The sequence below is a fragment of the Delphinapterus leucas genome, chromosome 8 (assembly GCF_059928025.1).
Source record: "Delphinapterus leucas isolate spDelLeu-1000000601 "Yukka" chromosome 8, BTC_Dleu_Yukka2, whole genome shotgun sequence".
In the NCBI taxonomy this organism is placed as follows: domain Eukaryota; kingdom Metazoa; phylum Chordata; class Mammalia; order Artiodactyla; family Monodontidae; genus Delphinapterus; species Delphinapterus leucas.
Window position 1 is genome coordinate 14,583,878 of NC_143136.1, and position 18,851 is coordinate 14,602,728.

Here is an 18,851-nt window from a genome sequence, read left to right on the forward strand (position 1 = left end):
TTTTCCAGTTTTCTGATCCCATTCAGTTATATTATTTTGAACAGTTTAAAAAAGGCATAGTGTTAGCAGTAATTTGAGAATTATACACTTCATTCATTCATTCGTTTATATACCTATTGGGGTACCAAGTACCAGGCGGTACAAAGACAAATATGTCCTTTCCTTAAGTGACTTGATTTTGGAAGGGAAAGAGAGAATCCTAGCCCAGCAAAATATCTAACTATTGCAAGTGTATTTACAAGATGTGGAAGTAGGATCAAGTGGTCATTAGTCCAGGAGAGAGGATATAAAAGTGGCTGCAGGGTCAAGACTAGATCCCTGGGCTCTTGACTCCAGCACTGCTCATTCCAGAAAGGACCGGAAGAGTTTGCCTTTCAATATAGTGGCCCTGTTACATGATACAGGTAGTCTGCTCCCCAGTAAAATAATTAGTCAAATTTTACTGGCCACATTAAATTTTGAAGTATCTGGTCCCATTTCTGAATGCCTCTTCAATAGATTATAGCATTTCAAATTTATGATATACAAAACTTGGAAACATCTCATGGAAAATTCATAATACGAAGGTTCTCAGACTATATATATATATATATATATATATATATATATATATATCTCCTATTTTTCATTTGATCCTCCCAACCTACTCATCTTTAGCCTTTCCTCATGTTGACCTAAAACACATAGAATGCCAGGTGTTTCTCCAGCAAAGATGGGTTTATTTGGGATCAGCAGAGAATTACAATTCGGGGTCTGCAACTTTGGGGAGCCTCGTACAGTCCACCCCCATGGCAAGAGAAGGAAGTGCTTTTATAGAGGAGAAAAGAAAGTTGAGCGGCTGTGATAAACAAAGGGTTCATGGCTTCCCATTGGCTGAGTCCTTGCGGGGAAAGAAGAGGAGTCTGTCTTTTCCCTGTTGGACTCAACTGTCTTCACAGGGCGTGAGAGCGCCCCCTTCTGGTCTCCAGCCTCTATTGCAGTTTCTGTTTATTAACTTTTTACAGTTATCAGTCAACACCCAGATTCTGACCCTGGCTGACTCTTAGACCCTGTTTATAATCTCTGGACTTGGGGAAAAATTTCCTCTCAAATTATTATTTTTCTAAAATTCAACTTTTATCTTTAGATATACTTAGTGGGTCTGTCGGCCTTGTCTTAAAAATGATAAAGTTTATGAAAACTCCTTTACTTGAGGGAAACGAATAAATTTAAAATATGGAGACTGCCACAAAAATGACATACCTGGGGTAAAAGATCATGTTTGCTGTGCTGCTGCGATTTATAATAAGAAATATATATTTGGTCTTCATCCTCATTTCTGGCACAGAACTCCCAAAACCTTTGGAAGTTCTTAAGTGAGGAACACAAAAAAGGGGTCTTTTGTTATGTTAATAAGGTAACTTTTCCTGCTCCCAAGGATGGGGGTTGGTCGCCAGGAGACCCAACCGCGTGATTGGAGGGGGTTGGAACTTTTAGTCCCACCCCCATGACCTCCTGGGACAGGGGGAGGGGCTAGGGGTTCACACCGACGGCCAAAGATCTAATCAGTCGTATTTATGAAATGAAGCCTCTGAGAAAATCCAAAATGACGATTTGCAGAGCTTCTGGGTTGGTGAACTGAACACATGGAGATACAGGGAAAGCGGCATGCTCATTGAGAGCTCCTTGACCTTGCCCTTCCCCCCAGACCTTGCCCTATTTGTCTCTTCCATTTGGCTGTTCCTGAGTTATGTCCTTTTGTAAGAAACCAGTAATCTAGTAAATAAGATGTTCCTCTGCATTGTATGAGCTGCTCTAGCCAACTCATCGAACCCAAGGAGGGGGTCATGGAAACCTTTGATTTATAGCCAGTGGGTCAGAAGCCCAGGTAACCACCTGGGCTTGCAATTGGCATCCGAGGTGGGAGACAGTCCTACTGGCCTGAGCCCTTAACCTATGGAATCTGATGATACCTTCTCCGGGTAGATAGTGTCGGAATTGAGTTGAATTGTAGGACACCCAGCTGGTGTAGGGAAAACCCACACACACTGGAATTGGGTGTCAGAATCTTTATTTGCTATGCAGATATTTAAGCAAACAATCTACACGTGGATTAGATGTCATACTGAGTTCGGACAGGAGACAGACTGCAATTTCCCTAAAGTAACAAAATGGTAGACTTCTGGAAAAGCTGAAGACAACGGCCAGTAAACTCACTCCTCTGACACTTAATGAGATGGGGATTTTCAATTCTTTTTTTAAAATTTATTTTTATTTATTTACTTATTTGGGCTGCACCAGGTCTTAGTTGTGGCACACAGGCTTCTTAAGTTGCAGCATGCGAACTTTTAGTTGTGGCATGCATTCGGGATCTAGCTTCCCGACCAGAGATCGAACCCGGGCCCCCTGCATCGGGAGTGCAGAGTCTTACCCACTGGACCACCAGGGAAGTGCTGGGACTTTCAATTCTGCCTGAGACACAATGAAAACAAAGAGCAGGCACTGACCCAAATAAGTTGAAAGTGCTATGTCTTGCTGGCCTTCGAGTCTTTGTTCTAAAAAGGAAATGATGACAGGTGACCTGGAAAAAATGCCAATCATAAGAGAACTTTACAGAAAGACACAAGGGAGTGGCTTTTGTACCCGCAGCTCTTTGTTTTCCTGAAAATAAAAAACTGAAGGACACATGTGCTCCACATTAAGGGACTTAAGAAACTGAAGGAGGAAGGGCAGGGATTTGCTCAGAGCCGGCAGAGTGAATGTGGTCGGCGGTGACTGCCCGGTAGAGGTGAGGTTTGGGTGAGCTGCTGGACGACCTCTATGTCCTTGACCTCCCGTGAATGCTGAAAGACACTGTGTCCAACCAAGAGTCCACTTCGGGTGGCCAAAGAGTGGACAACACCACTGGCTCCAAAGCCCTGTTTCTTTCAAGATTCCCCAAACTGCCCCTTTGACCCTCTTCCAAACCTTGAAGAAAAAAGGATGCAGATGTTGTGATTTAAAGGAAAAATTTGCTAAATGAGAAACCACTGCTCTACATAATATCAGGTATGTTGTTTGCAGATTAAATTGTTGTATATGAGGCAGTAAAATGGAAATGAGTTTTTTAATCCCTTAATGTTATACCTCCTTCGTCTGCAGTTTAAAATCCCAGCTACCAAAGGTAAAGGGAAGGGTGGCAGACTCTTGTGCTTGTCCTTTCTAGACAAAAAACAATCCCAGGACCAAAACCTGAGTCCTAGTGGCAGGTTGTCTGGGGCCTAACTAATGGTCACCATTGCCAAGTTCATCTGTGGATGGTCAGCTAATTTTTGACTGGATGTGTCTTGTTAACTGTAACGTCTGCTGGTAAGTATCTCCTGGCCCTTGCTGACATGTTTTCTTGCTGTGGAGGCGCTGATATCAATAATTTATGTAGAGGAAGTGTTATCAGAAAGTCAGATAAACCCTTCCTCCTCTGACTAGAAATGTCCTTCTCTAGCTGACAATGACATTACTCATCTCTCCTGCAAAACTCATTAAAACAAACTCACTAGTTCACTGTGCAATTTTAATGTACGACAGATATGGTAAAACGGTGTTCTGTGGATCATCAAATTAATGGGGTTCTTCCTCAGTTGAAGGGGGAATAAGCTAATGTATTTAATTTTCTCAATCATTTTTCTCTCAGAAAATTTTCTTAAAACCCTTAGTCTTCTGGTATCGGTGAGCACTAACAGGCAGCCGGATCATTGAACAGGAGCAAATGAGCGTTGAGTGGAAAGCACAGACACTACTGATGCCGAGACAGCTTTCTTTTTTCAGGAGCGTGTGTGCTTGTGATTATTTTTGACTGCATGAATTTTCTCCTGGAAAAATTGTTCTCTGTTTGCAAGATGCGATTCAATCTAGCCATCAGTCTTGGTATCCTACAGAGAGAACTGTGGCTTTCAAGTGCTCTGATAGTCAACCAAAGTTGCGAACCGCAGCTCTAGGGCCTAGCAACAATGGTGGAGGGCTTTACCAACTGAGAGAAGACTCAGGGGTCGGCTGACGGGAAGAGAAAAAGTGGGCTTAAGGATGCAGACGTGGGCAGCATGGGGCCACCCTCAGCTGGGGAAAGTTGTGAGCTGGACCACCCCCCCATGAGAAGAATGTCCACATCTGGTTTTATGAAGTGTCAAGATGGACAGTGAGATTCCCTTGCCTCTGCAGTGCATTTTCTGCCATCATAAAAAGAGAAGAGGAAAAAAAGTCTTTTCAATGTTTTATCCATGGCAGCCCTGCAATTCTCCCTTTCCAGTAAAGATAAAAGAGCTCAAACATCCATACCTTGGCATCAGAAATGAATTGTTCATACATGAAACTCTTAACTTTACGTCCTGAAGGGAGAGGTAAACTAGCTTCTGCAGAAATAGTCATAACATATTATAGCCGTAAGGGGCCTAGAAAAGTCATGTTTCACTGTAATCAAATGTAATCAATCTTTCCTGTATAGGGAGAAAATGGTGCTCCCCATAATAGCACTTTATATATTACTTCACTGCAAGTAGGGTTAGAGCACCACCTTGTGGCCAAAATCTAACACATGCTGAACACAAAAAGCCGCATTTGTTCCGTTCTTACTTGGGATAATAGCTTACTAGTTTCTAGTAATACTTTCTCGTGGCCATATAAAACACTTTTGAGAATAATATGCCCTATTTTACATATGTATATAATAAAAACATAATATGAACTAAAAAGAATAAGCCTTGTATAATTGAGTCTGTAGATACCAATCTTAACATTTTTGGCTAAGGAACCTTTTTGGAGCAATTGTATTTTGGGCTTAGGAAACTGGAGGGTGGGAAAGTGTCAGAATTTCAAAGCAAATGACTTTAAATGTCTGTCTCTGCTGCCAAGGTCAAGCATCAGTGCTTTTATATCCCACCAACTCCTATGGTCATAACGACTGTCTTCTCAACGTGGATTAGACTTTAGTCAAACAGGAGTTCTCCGAATGGTCACTGAATGCTCTTGGGTACAAACCCCCTTTGGCAACACCCTCACACCCACATGTTCCTCTTGCCCACACATCAAACTTATGCAATATTTATTCTCATACAGCAAATTAAGTAATTGTCCAGGTTGGTTCCAAGTTTCAAGCTATTTCACACAGAAGTGTTTCAAAAGCATATTGTTTTCTGTGTTCTAGTCCATCATGTTTTAATGGGTGCTTTTAAGAGGTGTAACTTAATTTAGGTTCTAAGACTTTAGAATTGTGTTGAAATCATTCTTTTTCAAGGCGTTTGGATCTCTTGCAAAGCAGTTTTCATGAACTAGAGCTAGATTTGCTCCACATGTTAATCTAAAAGCATTCAAGTTTAGAAGCTTGAAAACCTGAGGATAGTTCCCCTCCAACCTTGTAGATTAAGGTCCTACAAACTGCCCTCAACAGGAGAAATATCAGCACAAATTTATGGGGGGGAAAAAGGATTTTACTGAGTCTGCAACTGAGTTCTCCAGACTTTTCAAAAAAATATTCAACTAAAATAAAATTAGAACACTGCTCTAGCTGGAATCTGACATTTTTTTTTTTTTTTTTTTTTTTTTTTTTAAATTTATTTATCTTATTTTATTTTTGGCTGCATTGGGTCTTCGTTGCTGCACACGGGGCTTTCTCTAGTTGCAGCGAGAGGGGGCTACTCCTCCTTGCCATGCCCGGGTGGCTTCTCTTGTTGCGGAGCACAGACTCTAGGTGCACAGTCTTCAGTAGTTGTGGCTCGCAGGCTCTAGAGCGCAAACTCAGTAGTTGTGGCACGCGGGCTCAGTAGTTGTGGCTCACGGGCTCTAGAGCGCAGGCTCAGCAGTCGTGGCACATGGGCTCAGTTGCTCCGCAGCATGTGGGATCCTCCCGGACCAGGGCTCGAACCCGTGTCCCCTGCATCGGCAGGCGGATTCTCAACCACTGCGCCACCAGGGAAGGCCGGAATCTGACATTTTGCACATGCTGGATGACTAAGTGGTTGGAGGACAGGTACCATCTTTTGCGTCCCAGAAACTTTCTATAATCTCTTTCCTCCTATGGTGTCAATGAGATGCTTATCAAGTCAGGTTTACTTGTCATGGATGATAGCATAAGAGTAGCATTTTACTACTGGATTTGGTCCTCTATCCCTGTGTTGAATTATTAGAAGTTGCAGTTACTCTCAAAAGAAAGGTGAAATAGTTTACATTTAGCCTACTAATTCTGCCAACTAGGTCATTCTCAAACTTCCCTCCAAATGCAGTCTCTGTGTTAGCTGTCATAGCTGTGAGCCCTCTTACATATAACATTAAGTCCACTTTCCTAACCAGTCTCAGGAAAGGAGTTTCAAAGATCCTTCATCTTCCCTTATAAAAAAGATTTCATGGCAAAAGTGCTGTCAGTTTAAACATTTTACCACTTTTCTATTCTCAACTCCCACTTTTCTTGTTAACCTCTGGGAGTGACTACTGGCAGACTGAAACTAAAAATTATTACTGTTGCCAAAAAGTTGAAAAGAAATAAATCAAAGGGAATTTGCAAAAGGATTACTGAATTGAACACAAAGGATTAAAGAACCAGAAGGACACACTCTCAAGATTTGTCCTCTACTGAATTAAACGTGTTATAATAAAATACTTAGAAGAGTGCTTGGTACATGGTAGGTACGATGATGATTATGGAACACTAACTGATAAATACATACCCTATTTTTCCATTAGCTTCAACAGTTTAAGCTGCTTTTGATTTGTTTTATTTTAAAAGCATAAAACGTACGTTCCCTGCCATTCGTTTTATAGATATTGAATAACTATGAAATTAATTAGTATACAGAATTTTAAACCTAGACAGAATCTAGAGTTCATGTAAATGCCTAATTATTATAATCAGCCCCTTACATTTCTAAAGGTTAAGAGTTATAACATTACTTTTTAGCTAAAGTCATACTAGGGAGGCAAAGTTCACTAACCTGGGTATAGCAAATTAAGCTACAATGAAACACTTAAAGAGTAACTTTTTTATTGGCATTACAGCAAACTTCACATAAAACATATATTCAAATTATGATACTTCAAAGCTAGAAGGGAATAAAATACACCTAACTGTACAAGTTAAATATTTACAATAATAAAATCAAGAACTTTAGTTAAAACTTATCAGAAAAATAACAAGAAAGACTTTTGACAAAACAAAAGTGATCAAAAGGAAAAGAAAAGTGACCTGATAAATATCAATACTTGTTTAATTTTAGGAACTCAGTATGAAGAATAAGATATATTTCTTTACAATTTAAAAAATGTCCAGCTTTGGATGTCTTTTGACATTTGTCTCGCTGTTTTGCTTACAAATTTCAGGCTGCCACATCTCTGGCTGGCTAGCTGGCAGTGATGGTCTTTTCTGCTCTCACATGTTCTTTGGGCTTGGAATAGTCCCAGGGCCGGCGATTCTCGGTGAACCCGTAGAGTTTCCTAAGTGCCACTCGAGCAGCTTCTTCTTCTGCAACCATCACTGTCTCCCCAGGTCCTTCTGCAATCAACTTTTTATCACTAGGAAAAAAACCCAACAGTAGCCTAAAATTACATGGTGCATCATAAAACAAAGTGCACAAATCAGTTTTGCCTGATCTAATTTTGGCAACAATATTCACCAGAAGTAACAGAAATACTGCTCTTTTTTTCTTTCTACCATGAGTGTATGAACTGCTGATAAAGGATGTGTTTAAAGCTCGCCAATCTGATAAGCAAGAGTATCTCATTTTGCTTTGCACTTCAATTAAAACTAAAGAAGAAACTTCTTAAAACATTATCAATTTTCTCCTTTGTGATGTCTTCCATTGCTTTCATACCTATAAAGTCCTACATCACATAAAGATCAGAAAAATATTTACCTAAATTTTAGTTAGTTACCTTAGATAGTCACAGTTTACATTTAACACATCAATCCACCTGAAATCAATTTGAGGCAGGTCAACTGTTACTAAGAAACCAAAAATGTTCTCAGCATGGGTGAATTATACATTTTTGGTGGACAACGTTTAGTTTCTTTTCTTCCCCAGTTCTAGGCTCAATTGAAGCTGTTACAAGTGTGGATTGCGGTTAAATCTGTAATACTTATGAGTCAAAATTTTTTTACAGAAATATTTTTATTAGCAGATACTCCATGAAATTCTACAGTGAATAGTTGGTTAACAAAAGCTACTATGCAGGAAAGGAAGTAGTGACTAGATAACCATGGGAATGAGATTTTTAAAAAATCTTTTAATGCAATTAGAGGTTACAATAAGAAATCGTGAAAAGTCAGTTTTTAAGGCTTCTGATCAATATTATGAAGTTAAGATTAAAATTTTACTAACCAGTATAAGCCAACAAAATACACAGGCAAAGCTGTGGTGCTTCCAGATTGCCTAGTAAGTCTAGATTCGGGAGCTGAAATATTCCTTTTCTTCAATTCTTCTACCAGTAGCCCCATGGGATTTATTATCTTCCAAATCTCAAAGAGTTCTTTTCCAGTCATTTGAGTAATTAAGAAGTCCTGCATATAAAAAATACAATTGATACATTTAAATTAGTATAAAGAAAATAAGGACCATAATTCAAAGTACATTTTTTATAGAAATTTAAAAATTTAACAGGATTAAGAGGTAAGAACTACTATGTATAAAATAAATAAACCACAAGGATATATTGTACGGCACAGGGAATATAGTCAATATTTTATAATAACTTTAAGTGGAGTATAATCTATAAAAATATTGAATCACTATATTGCACACCTGAAATTAATACTGTAAATCAAAATAAACAAGTAAATGCACATTTGATCCTGAAGATCTCCTACCTAGAGCTTCTCCAGCTGTCTCCACATTAGCCTTTACTAGACCATCAAATACAGACTCCTCAGCATGGCTAAAAATAGTGCTGTTCAAATTCTGGGGTGCTTAAGGATCAGCTGGAGACCTAGTTAAAACAGATTCCTAGGCCATACTCCCAGGGATACTCATTAGCAGTCCGAGGTGTTGCCTGAGAGTCTGCATTTCTAGCACGTTCTCAGTGATGGTAATACTGATGCACGGTTTCAAAAGATCTTCCCCACACTGGCTCTAAAAGGTCCAGACCCATCTCCCATTTCCCCAGATACAAAATGATCTGACCACACAAAATTACTTGTAGTTCCTAGAGCAGAAGCTCATCCTCAAGGTTTCTTCCTGGAATGAACTTCTTGGGGCAGGTGTCAGTTCTGTAAAGCTTCCCCAGCCCTGCTAGAGTTAGCTGTTGCCTCCTGATGAGCTCCCTCTCCTCTTTACAATAAGTGGGAGCACCGCCCACATCCCACTCTACCTCTAATGAGCTGTGAGTAGGAGCCTGAAGGCAAGGATCGAATGCTACTAAGCTCGGGCTTCAGTGCTCAGCACAGTGCCTGGCACACAGCAGACAATAAATACTAGGTGGACACATGAATGAAATAAGACAACTCAAACCTGTCAGTTCTACTATGGAAGGCAGCTACACTTACCACTATACCACCAATGCAGTCAGTTCTACTATGGGAGATACCAAAGCTCTTGACTTAGAAATGGCTATCTGAATTATCTGACTCTACTAGGATCTACAATTGGAACTGTCAACAGAGGCACTAAAATATGGTAAACAAGTATTTCCAAAATGGTCTCATGACTACCCTGTGAAAATTTCAAAAAGGTGACTGAAAACTAGGCAGTTCTAGCCTCTACATAAGCTATAGTGATAGGGAGAGAATGGAAATCAAGGGAAGATTTTGTCAGAATTTCTTTAGGAAAAGCTATTTAATTGCAGGGGGAGGAAGGCGCAGGAGAGGCTTCCCTTTTCACCTTAAGCCTAGAGGGCTTCAAAGGGTCCACTGGCTTCTGAATGAGGCAAGCGATGTTCAGTCAATGGGCAGCCAACCCACACGCCTGCTCAACAGGCTGGCAGAAGCTGCCTGCAGTGGTGGGGTGGAAGTCTGCACCTGCTCTCAGAGGTACACAAATCCTTAAGGCCTGACGTGGAACTCACAGAAGGGATGTCATTTTGGGAGGAATCCCACCCAGGAAACTAGAAGCTGACAGCCAACACCCATGTAAAGGAACCTGGTTACAAGGTTCCAGCAGGGAACAAAATGCTCACTAGAGTCTGTTTTAAACACTGATCAGGCTCAGAAAGCACTAAACCAGTTTACAGACATCAAGTAAATATCTTCTGCTTTCCTTCTTTCCCTCAGCTCCCACTCCAGAGGGGTCACTTAACATACCTGCTTCCCAAAGGCAAACAGGTAGTCTACCTATTATAAGCCCTGGCTGGGGAAGGAGGAAGACAGGTCTCATCTATGAACGAAGTCTGAGTGTTGGTCAACACAGGTATCCTTCTTGATCAAAATGATCAGTGTCAAAACTAAATAAATAGATTCCAACAGTAAGGGATGCTGGTTTAAAACACGTGAGGTTCAAAGGTCTGAATCAAGACTGTTTTTGTGAATTGAAGAGACTGCCTGGACTATGCATTATGTAAGAAAGACCAAAAACTCATGTTTTCATCCAAAAGCAAAGGATGAAACTTCTCCCAGTTAACAATTCTAAAAGGACAGTGGAGTTAAGTCATACCAATTATTTATTAAGTATTTTAATTAGCCAAGCTACTGGCTAACAAGGAGTTAGGTATACATCATAGGGACTCAGAAATCCAAGATTTTATCACTTTAGAAGAACAGAACAGCAGCTAGTACTTAAGCATGGAGCTCCCTAACCATACTAGCCCCTCCAATAGTGTTCTTTGGACTCATTCATTCACTAAACATCTACTGAGCGTCTACCATGTAGGCACTACCCTTGTACCTGAGGATGTAAAGCTAAAGACATGGCTTGCAGTGCTTACGAACTCACAACCCAGAATTTAGTATTCACCTCTGATGCTGTCCTCAGTAAGAGACAACTGGAATAATTAAGACACTACCATAAAAAAGCTTTAGGTCTTTCTCAGTTTGGGCAGGGAGAAAAACTCACACGTAACCTGCCAAGGTCATAGAGCAAGGACACTAAGTATAAAAAGAAATTTTTCTTTCTGTCTACCTCAAGCATGTCCCAGAGTGTGCAATTAACAATCACCTACCCTGATGAAAAGTGCAGTCCTCTCAGGTCCGCTGCTCTGTAACAGGACTCCAATCACTGCAAAGAAAGTCTGCCTTAACACAGCTGGGGGGACTGGGAATTCTGCACTCAACGTTAACTGCTCCACTGCCAAGTTTCTAGCTACATGACACACAACTTCCTCACTGGTGAGAAAGTCAACTAGACTTTTAACGCCTTCAGTGGGTAAGTCTGAGAATGCGTCCTCAAAAAACTGTGTGAGGCAAGTTTGTGAAAAAGATGTCCCTTGTTCAGATAGTTCTTGATTATCTTTAAGGTTCAGAAGAACAGCTTCTTTCTCTATTCCAAGTTTTTGGCGTTTGGCCTCCTCACTTTTAATATAGCAGCTATTAACAAATGCAGTTTTGAGAAGATCTAAGGAAAAGGTTTCCTGTAACCGATGGCCAAATGCTTGCATTTCGGCATGGTAATCCCAGTTGGGCTTCTCTGAACTGAAAATGTAAAACAGAAGATAGATGGTAAAGAGAACAACAAGATGTTACTATGATGCAAACATTTTTCATTGTGATGCAATTTTATTAATTATATAAAGGAGATTTAAAAATACTGAGTTTCATTTAAATTCCAGACTCTGATTTTCTGAAAATTAAAACTTATGTCACGTGATTACTTGTGGTTCTTTGCCAGATTAATTTTCCCTTTGAGTCAAATGCCACATCAAAGTGGTTCTTCAACATCAGAGACTAAGCCATTATCCTAACTTTTAGGTTCTTTACTTCTGCTCTAAATGGGACTACGCTTCATACTTAGATATGAAATACAAATTATAATTTCATAGGGTCAACCCATAAACAGTAAGTATATTATATTTATCTTGTATTTTATTATTTTAAGTTTTGAAAACAACCATTTAAATTAGCAATTAAATAATCTAGTATCAATATTACAAATAGGTTAAAAGTTCATAATCATTCTCAAGAATTATTAATAGGTCTTTTTAAAAATAAAGACAATAAATCGAAAATAAAACTCTTTTAAGTAAAAAAGTGCAGCAAAGTATAAAGATATGGGCTGTAAGTCATACGACATATATAATCTATACAATCCATAAAGTTTCTTCCAACTATAAAAACCTAAAGTGACTAACCTCACAATAATCAAATGTGAATTAAGAAGAAACATTATTTTATTTTTCTTTTTAGAAAGAACTTAATATTCTGTGTGCAAAGTATACAGGACTATGAACACGTATACACCTCCTAGTAGGTGTATAAACCGGATCAACCTTTTTTTTTGGAGGGCAACATGAAAGTACCTATCAAATTTTCATACTAAATTTCCAAAACAGTAATAACTTCAAAGCTGTTACATCGATGTAACTAACAGATGTACACTGTTTCATCGGTTGTAATAGCAACAGTATGGAAATCAAACAACCATAAATGGAGTCATAAAAGAGTGCGGTGCATCAACCTGTATAGCCACAACTACATGTCAAAGACACATTATTAAAGAGCAAAAGGTGCAAAACCTCATGCATAGTAGGGTCTTTTTTGAAGCTATAAAGATCTGCGTCTATTCCTACCAGATTTTCTACTACTGGAACAAGGTTAATTTAGGCAGAAACCTAAAGCCAAACCGTTTTCCTTTTTCTCTGGACAGTGGACTTGTGATTGTGTAATTTTTTCTTGCCCTAAATCGCAATACTGTAGAGTGCTTTCTTCCCTCTTGTCCGTACCCAAAGAATTCGCAGGCATCATCACAAAGCAGGGGCTACAACACCCAAGCCCAGATAAAGATTACCCTCCAGCCGGCCTCATTTCTCACAACTTTCCCACAACTTTCGGATTCTAAATGGGAGTTCCGAAAGCGTCGGGGGCAGCCACGCGCCCAACCCCTTAGCACAAATCCATCATTCCCTTTGCCTCGGCCACGCGTCCACGTCCCGCGGGTGTCCCTATTGCACAACTAGAGTCAAGCCAGGACCGCACTAGCAATGCGCAATCCTTCCCGCCGCCGGGCCGAAGCTGCGGGGAGGGGAGGCCAGCGTCCCCAACCGCCACCCCTACCCCGTCCTGAGGTGGCTCCTACCGGCGCACGGGCGGCGGCGGGCACCGAAGCAGGCGCCACCGCTCTAACTCCTTCTGGAAGCGGAAGGCGGCGCGGAATGCCTTCTTCACTCCCCGAATCGGCGGGGCGAGAACAGGCACGGCCGGTGCCAGGAGGCAGCGAGGCCTCCACAACACCAGCCTCACCAACCCGGATGCCATCGCGTAGAAGAAAGCAATGGACGGCGGAAGGAAGAAAGTCGGCCCAGCGTCGCTGTAACACAGTTCCCCCGGAACCCGGGTAGGAGAGCGAGGTCGGGGCGGAGCCAGCGCGCGGCGGGTGGGGCGGCTGGGCTGTTTTAGTACGCATGCGCAAACGTTGGTGTTTTTGCGCGCCTGGGAATTTATCTTGGGGGAACAGGGCCTGCTGGGTATTTGGGTGCAGGAATTTCTGGAATAGCTTCTTCATCCTGTCAGTTGCTCTCGTTCCTTCCGTTCTAATTAAAGTAAAACAAAAAAGTTGTTTCACGTTTAAAGAAAACACTTAAATTCTCAAAAAAAGAAAACACTTCTTATCAACATGTCTTAGAGCTCCAGACCATCAATCCAGCCGCTATTTATGAGAAAATATTTACCTGGCATGTCTCCAGAAGCCTTCGTTTTAGGACCCCTATACTAAAACATATTGATTTATCCAAAATAAACATTTTTATTTAAAAATTAGGTACGAACTTTTTTACAGCAAAAAAAAAGGGGGGAAAATGGAAAAAAATACATCAAGATGGGAACAGTGGACTTATGTCTTTTTTTAATCTTTCACTTTTTAGCAATATCATTATATTGCTTTCTTACCAAACTGTAAATATATGTTTTAAATTTAATATTAAATCACAAGGGAAATCTTGTCTGAATTATCAAATTTTGAGTTGGGTGCAGAACATCTAGATGTTGAAAGGGGCACCTCTTTCTATGGTCTCTCTACTTGTTAATGGCGTTAAAATCCCTCCTCACCCAGATTGGGCTCCTGTGTCTTCAGTTGTTCCTTTTTCCACAAACACCCTCTTTTGTCTAGTTGCCAAGTCTTTTTTCAGTTTAGACTGAAAGCAGCTACCTGATGGCTTAGGCTACCTCTCTCCCAAGTTATTGTAATCAGCCTTCATTGCAATCAGTCTTTTACCTTCCTCTCTTCCCTTGCACATCTCACCGACACATCTCACCTACATTCATCTCCCTGAAACACAGACCCAAACATGTTACTACTTAGCTCAAGAATCTCTGATGTTAGGATCTGGCAAAGATTCTCCCTTGACCAAAGTTCAGTCAGGCTGCTGTAAGCCCTCTCCTCAACAAAGCTTTGATCTTAGGTTCCAGTGTCCCCCCCCCCTTGACAGGCCTGCATCACCCAGTTTCAGCAAGAATCCTATTAAGTCAGTTTAGAGAGGCTCCCCCATCTTCATTATCTCATCACCCTTGATATCTAATCAAATTTATAAGCCTCTCTATCCTCCAGTGATGTCTGATCACCCTGACCTGCCTTCTGCAAGAGTTCTGTCAACTTGGTTTAGCCAGACTCCTCCTTTACCCCTGATGTTTCCTCTTAGTAATTTTCCACCCACTGACCACCCACCCTGCTCCTTGGCTTCAAATCCCCACTTGTCCATGCTATATTGGGAATTGATCCCAGTTGTACACTGGGGTCCCTTTCCCCTCATTGCAATAGTTCCTAAATAAAATCTGTTATTAACTACTGTCTAGCTGTTATTTTTCTTTGACAGGTCATACAACAGTTTAGGTCTCTTAGCTTAACTTTTCAAGAGGAAGAATCTGAACTGTTCATTCCAGCTTGTAAAAAGGTTCCCTATAGGGAGGGAGAGAAGAAAAGAGGGATTTGGTACATATCACAAAACAAGCTATGAATTTCTGGATGAAGCAAGTTCTCTAAGAAAAGGTGAGAGGGGATTGTGATTGGTCTTTGTATTACACTGCAATGTGAAGTATTGAAAATTCATGGACTATCAATCAAATAAATGGAATGGAAGAAAGCACAGGGAACTGTATTTTTGCAATATCCCATTACTTGAGAGAAATAATCTAATAAATGATCTAATAATCTAGTTGGAGCACAATAATGTTAAATGAAGTGTCTCTATTGAAAGTTTCTCATTGAGGAGTATTAAAGAAAAGGGGGGGATTGAAACCAAGCAGGACAAAAAAGCCCTTCCATGTCCCCAGTTTCTTGTTGGTAGAAAAAGGTTTTAGTCACTAGGTGTTCCCTGAGTTCCAAAGAGCAGACTCAGTTACTAATTAGGGGAGTGAAGGAACATAGAAACAAAGGAATAGCAGTCAAGCAAGGAAAGTAATGATAGCTTAAACAATAGTTTAGTCATAAAACAGAGTCCTTGTTCCTCCTCAAGGAAGAGACGTAGCAGTCTGATGCATATCTCCGAGATATTCTGCAGAAACTAAGACACCCCCCCCATCCAGGTGGAGGATGGTGACTACAGGCTGACCAAAAGCACATAGACTCCAGACCAGTTGGAACCAGAGGTTGATGTTTAAGATTCTGAAACATAACTCGTTACCTCACCACTAACCAACCAGAAGAAAGTCCACAAACTGCAACCCACACCCCAAATGTTGCCTTTAAAAACCCTTCCCTGAAAGCCATCAGGGAGTTGAGTCTTTTGAGCAAGAGCTGCCTGTTCTCCTTGCTTGGTGCCCTGCAAATAAACGCTGTACTTTCCTTCACCACCTGGTGTCAGTAGGTTGGCTTTGCTGCAATGCAGCCTAATGGAACCAAGTTCGGTTCAGTGACGTTTATGTTCCACAGGAACCAGCTGTGAGCACCCAGCCAGCTCTTAGCAACACCCAAGTCTGGCTGACAGTACCAGGTCAGCTCCTAGAGGTCTAGGGCTGCTTTTCTCTTTCTCATAGCTTTGTGACCTTAAGCAAGTGATTTAACTTCTCCATGGTTCAGTTTTCTCATCTCCAAAATGAGATTAAAAGAGCACTTACCTCTCCACCTCTTATGGTTGTTATCAGTATTGAGATAACCCATGGAAAGATTTTGGGATAGTGCTTGGTTATATAGTCACCCCTCAATGAGTGCCTTTCAAAGATTCTAAATTGCACTCATTTTTTTCACACTTTATCATGTCTGAAATGGAGCTGTGGTCCAAACAAAGGCTTCTTAGAATGGATACAATGTAGTATTATTATTTTCCCAAGGCTCTGGTTTGGGGGACAATTCCTCTTCGCCGCCAACTGCTCAATCCACTCCTGGGTGAATGACTTTACTTTTCAACCTTTGTGAGTTTCACCACTGCTCTGGCAAATCCCTAAGGGCCTCTCTCTCCGCCAAGTAATTTTAGTTGCGCGTCTTCCCCAGCCAATACGATCGTTGGCGGCAGCACTCGGGAGCTTACGGCGGTGCGGCACCCTCACCGCCGAGGAGCCAAAGCGAAACCTGCAGGTCCCCGCCCGGCCATCAGCTGATGGGCCGCCCGTCGCGAAGACCGCCACCGCCGCCGCCGCCGCCGCTGTGCGAACATGGCGGCCGAGATCCACTCCAGGCCGCAGAGCAGCCGCCCGGTGCTGCTGAGCAAGATCGAAGGGCACCAGGACGCCGTCACGGCCGCGCTGCTCATCCCCAAGGAGGACGGCGTGATCACAGCAAGCGAGGACAGGTAGGGCCGGCGGGTCGAGCGCGGGGCCGAGGCGCGACGGGGGCGGCCCGGACTCCCGCCGGCGACCGGGTGTAGGGACCGTGGGGTCGGCGGCCTCGTCGCTTTTCTCGTGGGGACGTCCACGGCCCCCGGGTCCCGCTGCCTGTCGCCCCCGCCAACCTTTCTGGCCTCTGGGCCCCACCCCCGTCCAGGGTTCCCGCTTTTGGGTTCCCTAGTCTCGACCCCCACCGCGCCCCTCCCGCCCGGTATGCCGTACCTGCTTCGCACCTTCAGTCCGGGACACCTGTCCCTCCCGCGTCCACTGCGCTCTGCCAGCCCGAGACCCGCATCTCCGCCACGTCCCTCCAGTCTGGGACTCCCGCCCCCCCTCGCACTCTCCTTTGTGGAATTTCGCCCAGAGCTGGATGCGTCCCCTCCTCGGTCAGTTCCGAGCCGCTTTCTCTGGGAGCCGGAACTGGCGGCCGGTTACCGCGGGACCCGGTGCCAGTGATTCCCTTCTTGCAACAAACCTCCCGGGGCGTCAACAGTCTTCCTTCTGCTTTACGCTGGAGTTTACACCTCTGTGTCGCGCACACCAGGTCCCTAGATCAGTTATTTTATCACAGCAGCTCGGACCACCTGAATTGTTATTTACAAAATAGTTTCTTTTTTTTCTAAAAGTGACTCTCTTAAGAAAAAACTTAATAAGAATAGTGAAAGATACTTTTATTTTTAAGATAACTTGATATTTCCACTATTAATGGAAAACCGGTTATCACTTGCCATAAGAAATTAAACTAAAAGCTAAAACATGTTCATCTTTGTCACCTAAAGTCAGCTGTATCTTGTAACAAGACGTCTTGCCCACCGTATTTTGGGAAACACTGATCTGATGCGATTTTCTCATTCTATCCAAGAGGAAACTGAGGCCCACGGAGAGGCACAGAAGTACTGGTGATGCCACAAATGCACCCCAGGATTCCCCAGTCCAGCTCTCTGGTCTTCCCAGGGCTGTGTGATTGGATTGGAGAGAGGTTTATTTGTTTTAAAACTTTGGCATTTTCTTAAACCCTAAAAGTTTAAAAGGTTAGTGGCTTTACTGTGGGAATTTGGAGGAAATGACTGGTGTTATTGAGGGAAACTGCGTTTCCTTGCTACAATGAGTGGTCTTAAATAGTGATATTGCAAAAGTGGAAAGGCTTTCTGGAAGAAGGAAGGTACTGCTGTTCTCTTAAAGCTGGAGGCCTTTTGTAATCTATCTTTTGAAGTGAGTACGTTTGAGGGCCTGTCCCAAATGGAAAGAGGAAACCTGAAGCCCTCAGGGCCTCTTTGACCTTTGCATTTTGCTTCTGAGTGAGTTTATTGTGACCTGGCGATTTACATGTAGCTGACCTTGGTGGGACCTGGGTGTGGGTGCGTCACCAGGATGGGAATGGGAGAGAGAGGGACGCATGAGCCACAGGGAGAAGAGGGGAATGTAAAAAAAGGCAAAAGACAGAATAATGATATTTGCATGATATGAACATAGATGCAGGCAATGCTTTATACAAGTTATCTGTCTTTATTCGGTAAAATATTTTATTCATGATTCGTGTGTTGGGTCAGTCGCTGAATATTTGAGATTATTGGCCAGGAGCAGTGCTGATGAATGTTTTATGGAAAGTGATTACTTAGCTGCTCTGGGACTGAAGTGTTCTGGGGGAGCCTTAGATCAGCGCATTTTGTCACTGGGGCACAGCAGGGTCCTGGCAGATGACTGGACCAGGCGAGGGTAGGGGCCTCAGGTTTCTAATTTGTGTTTCAGGCCCATGGACCGTTCTGGAAGGTAGGACACTCTTTTCAGGAGGTGCTACACTTTATGACATTTACGAAAGCACACGGCTATGGGGTTTTTGTTGTTGTTGGATGTGGTGGTTTGTTTTTACATTGTCATAAATATGTGTCATATTCTTCAATCATTTATTTATTCACTCATTTCTATATTTAGCAATACTGTACTTACTGAGTGCCAGGCCCTAGAGATAGAACAAGGATCAAAAGTCATAGCACCTGCCCTTATATAACTTTGGAATCAT

The 18,851-nt window shown here is 42.2% G+C and overlaps 2 protein-coding genes across 12 annotated transcripts in view; one reads left to right on the forward strand and one right to left on the reverse strand.

Moving 5' to 3' along the window:
• Positions 1–6,968: 6,968 nt before the first annotated feature.
• Positions 6,969–17,274, reverse strand: MRPL44 (mitochondrial ribosomal protein L44). 2 transcript variants are annotated; one of them, XM_089916309.1, is made up of 5 exons: positions 17,054–17,274; positions 13,155–13,608; positions 11,086–11,554; positions 8,319–8,497; positions 6,969–7,512 (listed from the first exon to the last, which is right to left on the reverse strand). In XM_089916309.1, exons 2-5 carry the CDS (start codon positions 13,331–13,333, stop codon positions 7,341–7,343), a joined length of 999 nt encoding a protein of 332 aa, XP_089772435.1. In that variant the 5' UTR covers positions 13,334–13,608; positions 17,054–17,274; the 3' UTR covers positions 6,969–7,340. The 2 variants fall into 2 exon arrangements, with proteins under 2 accessions (XP_089772435.1, XP_022423512.1); XM_022567804.3 differs by lacking the exon at positions 17,054–17,274 and having other exon boundaries at positions 13,155–13,729.
• Positions 15,467–18,851, forward strand: part of WDFY1 (WD repeat and FYVE domain containing 1) — a 66,375-nt gene continuing 62,990 nt past the window's right edge. For 2 of the 10 annotated variants that reach the window (XR_016394016.1, XR_016394015.1), the window contains exon 1: positions 15,468–16,797. Coding sequence is in view for 8 of the 10 variants with exons in the window: in XM_089916306.1 (XP_089772432.1) it covers positions 16,661–16,797 (137 nt within the window). In the remaining 2 variants the exon portion in view is untranslated. Of the gene's footprint in view, positions 16,798–18,851 lie in introns of all 10 variants that reach the window. The other 8 variants (XM_089916301.1, XM_089916306.1, XM_089916302.1 and 5 more) reach the window with 8 other exon arrangements.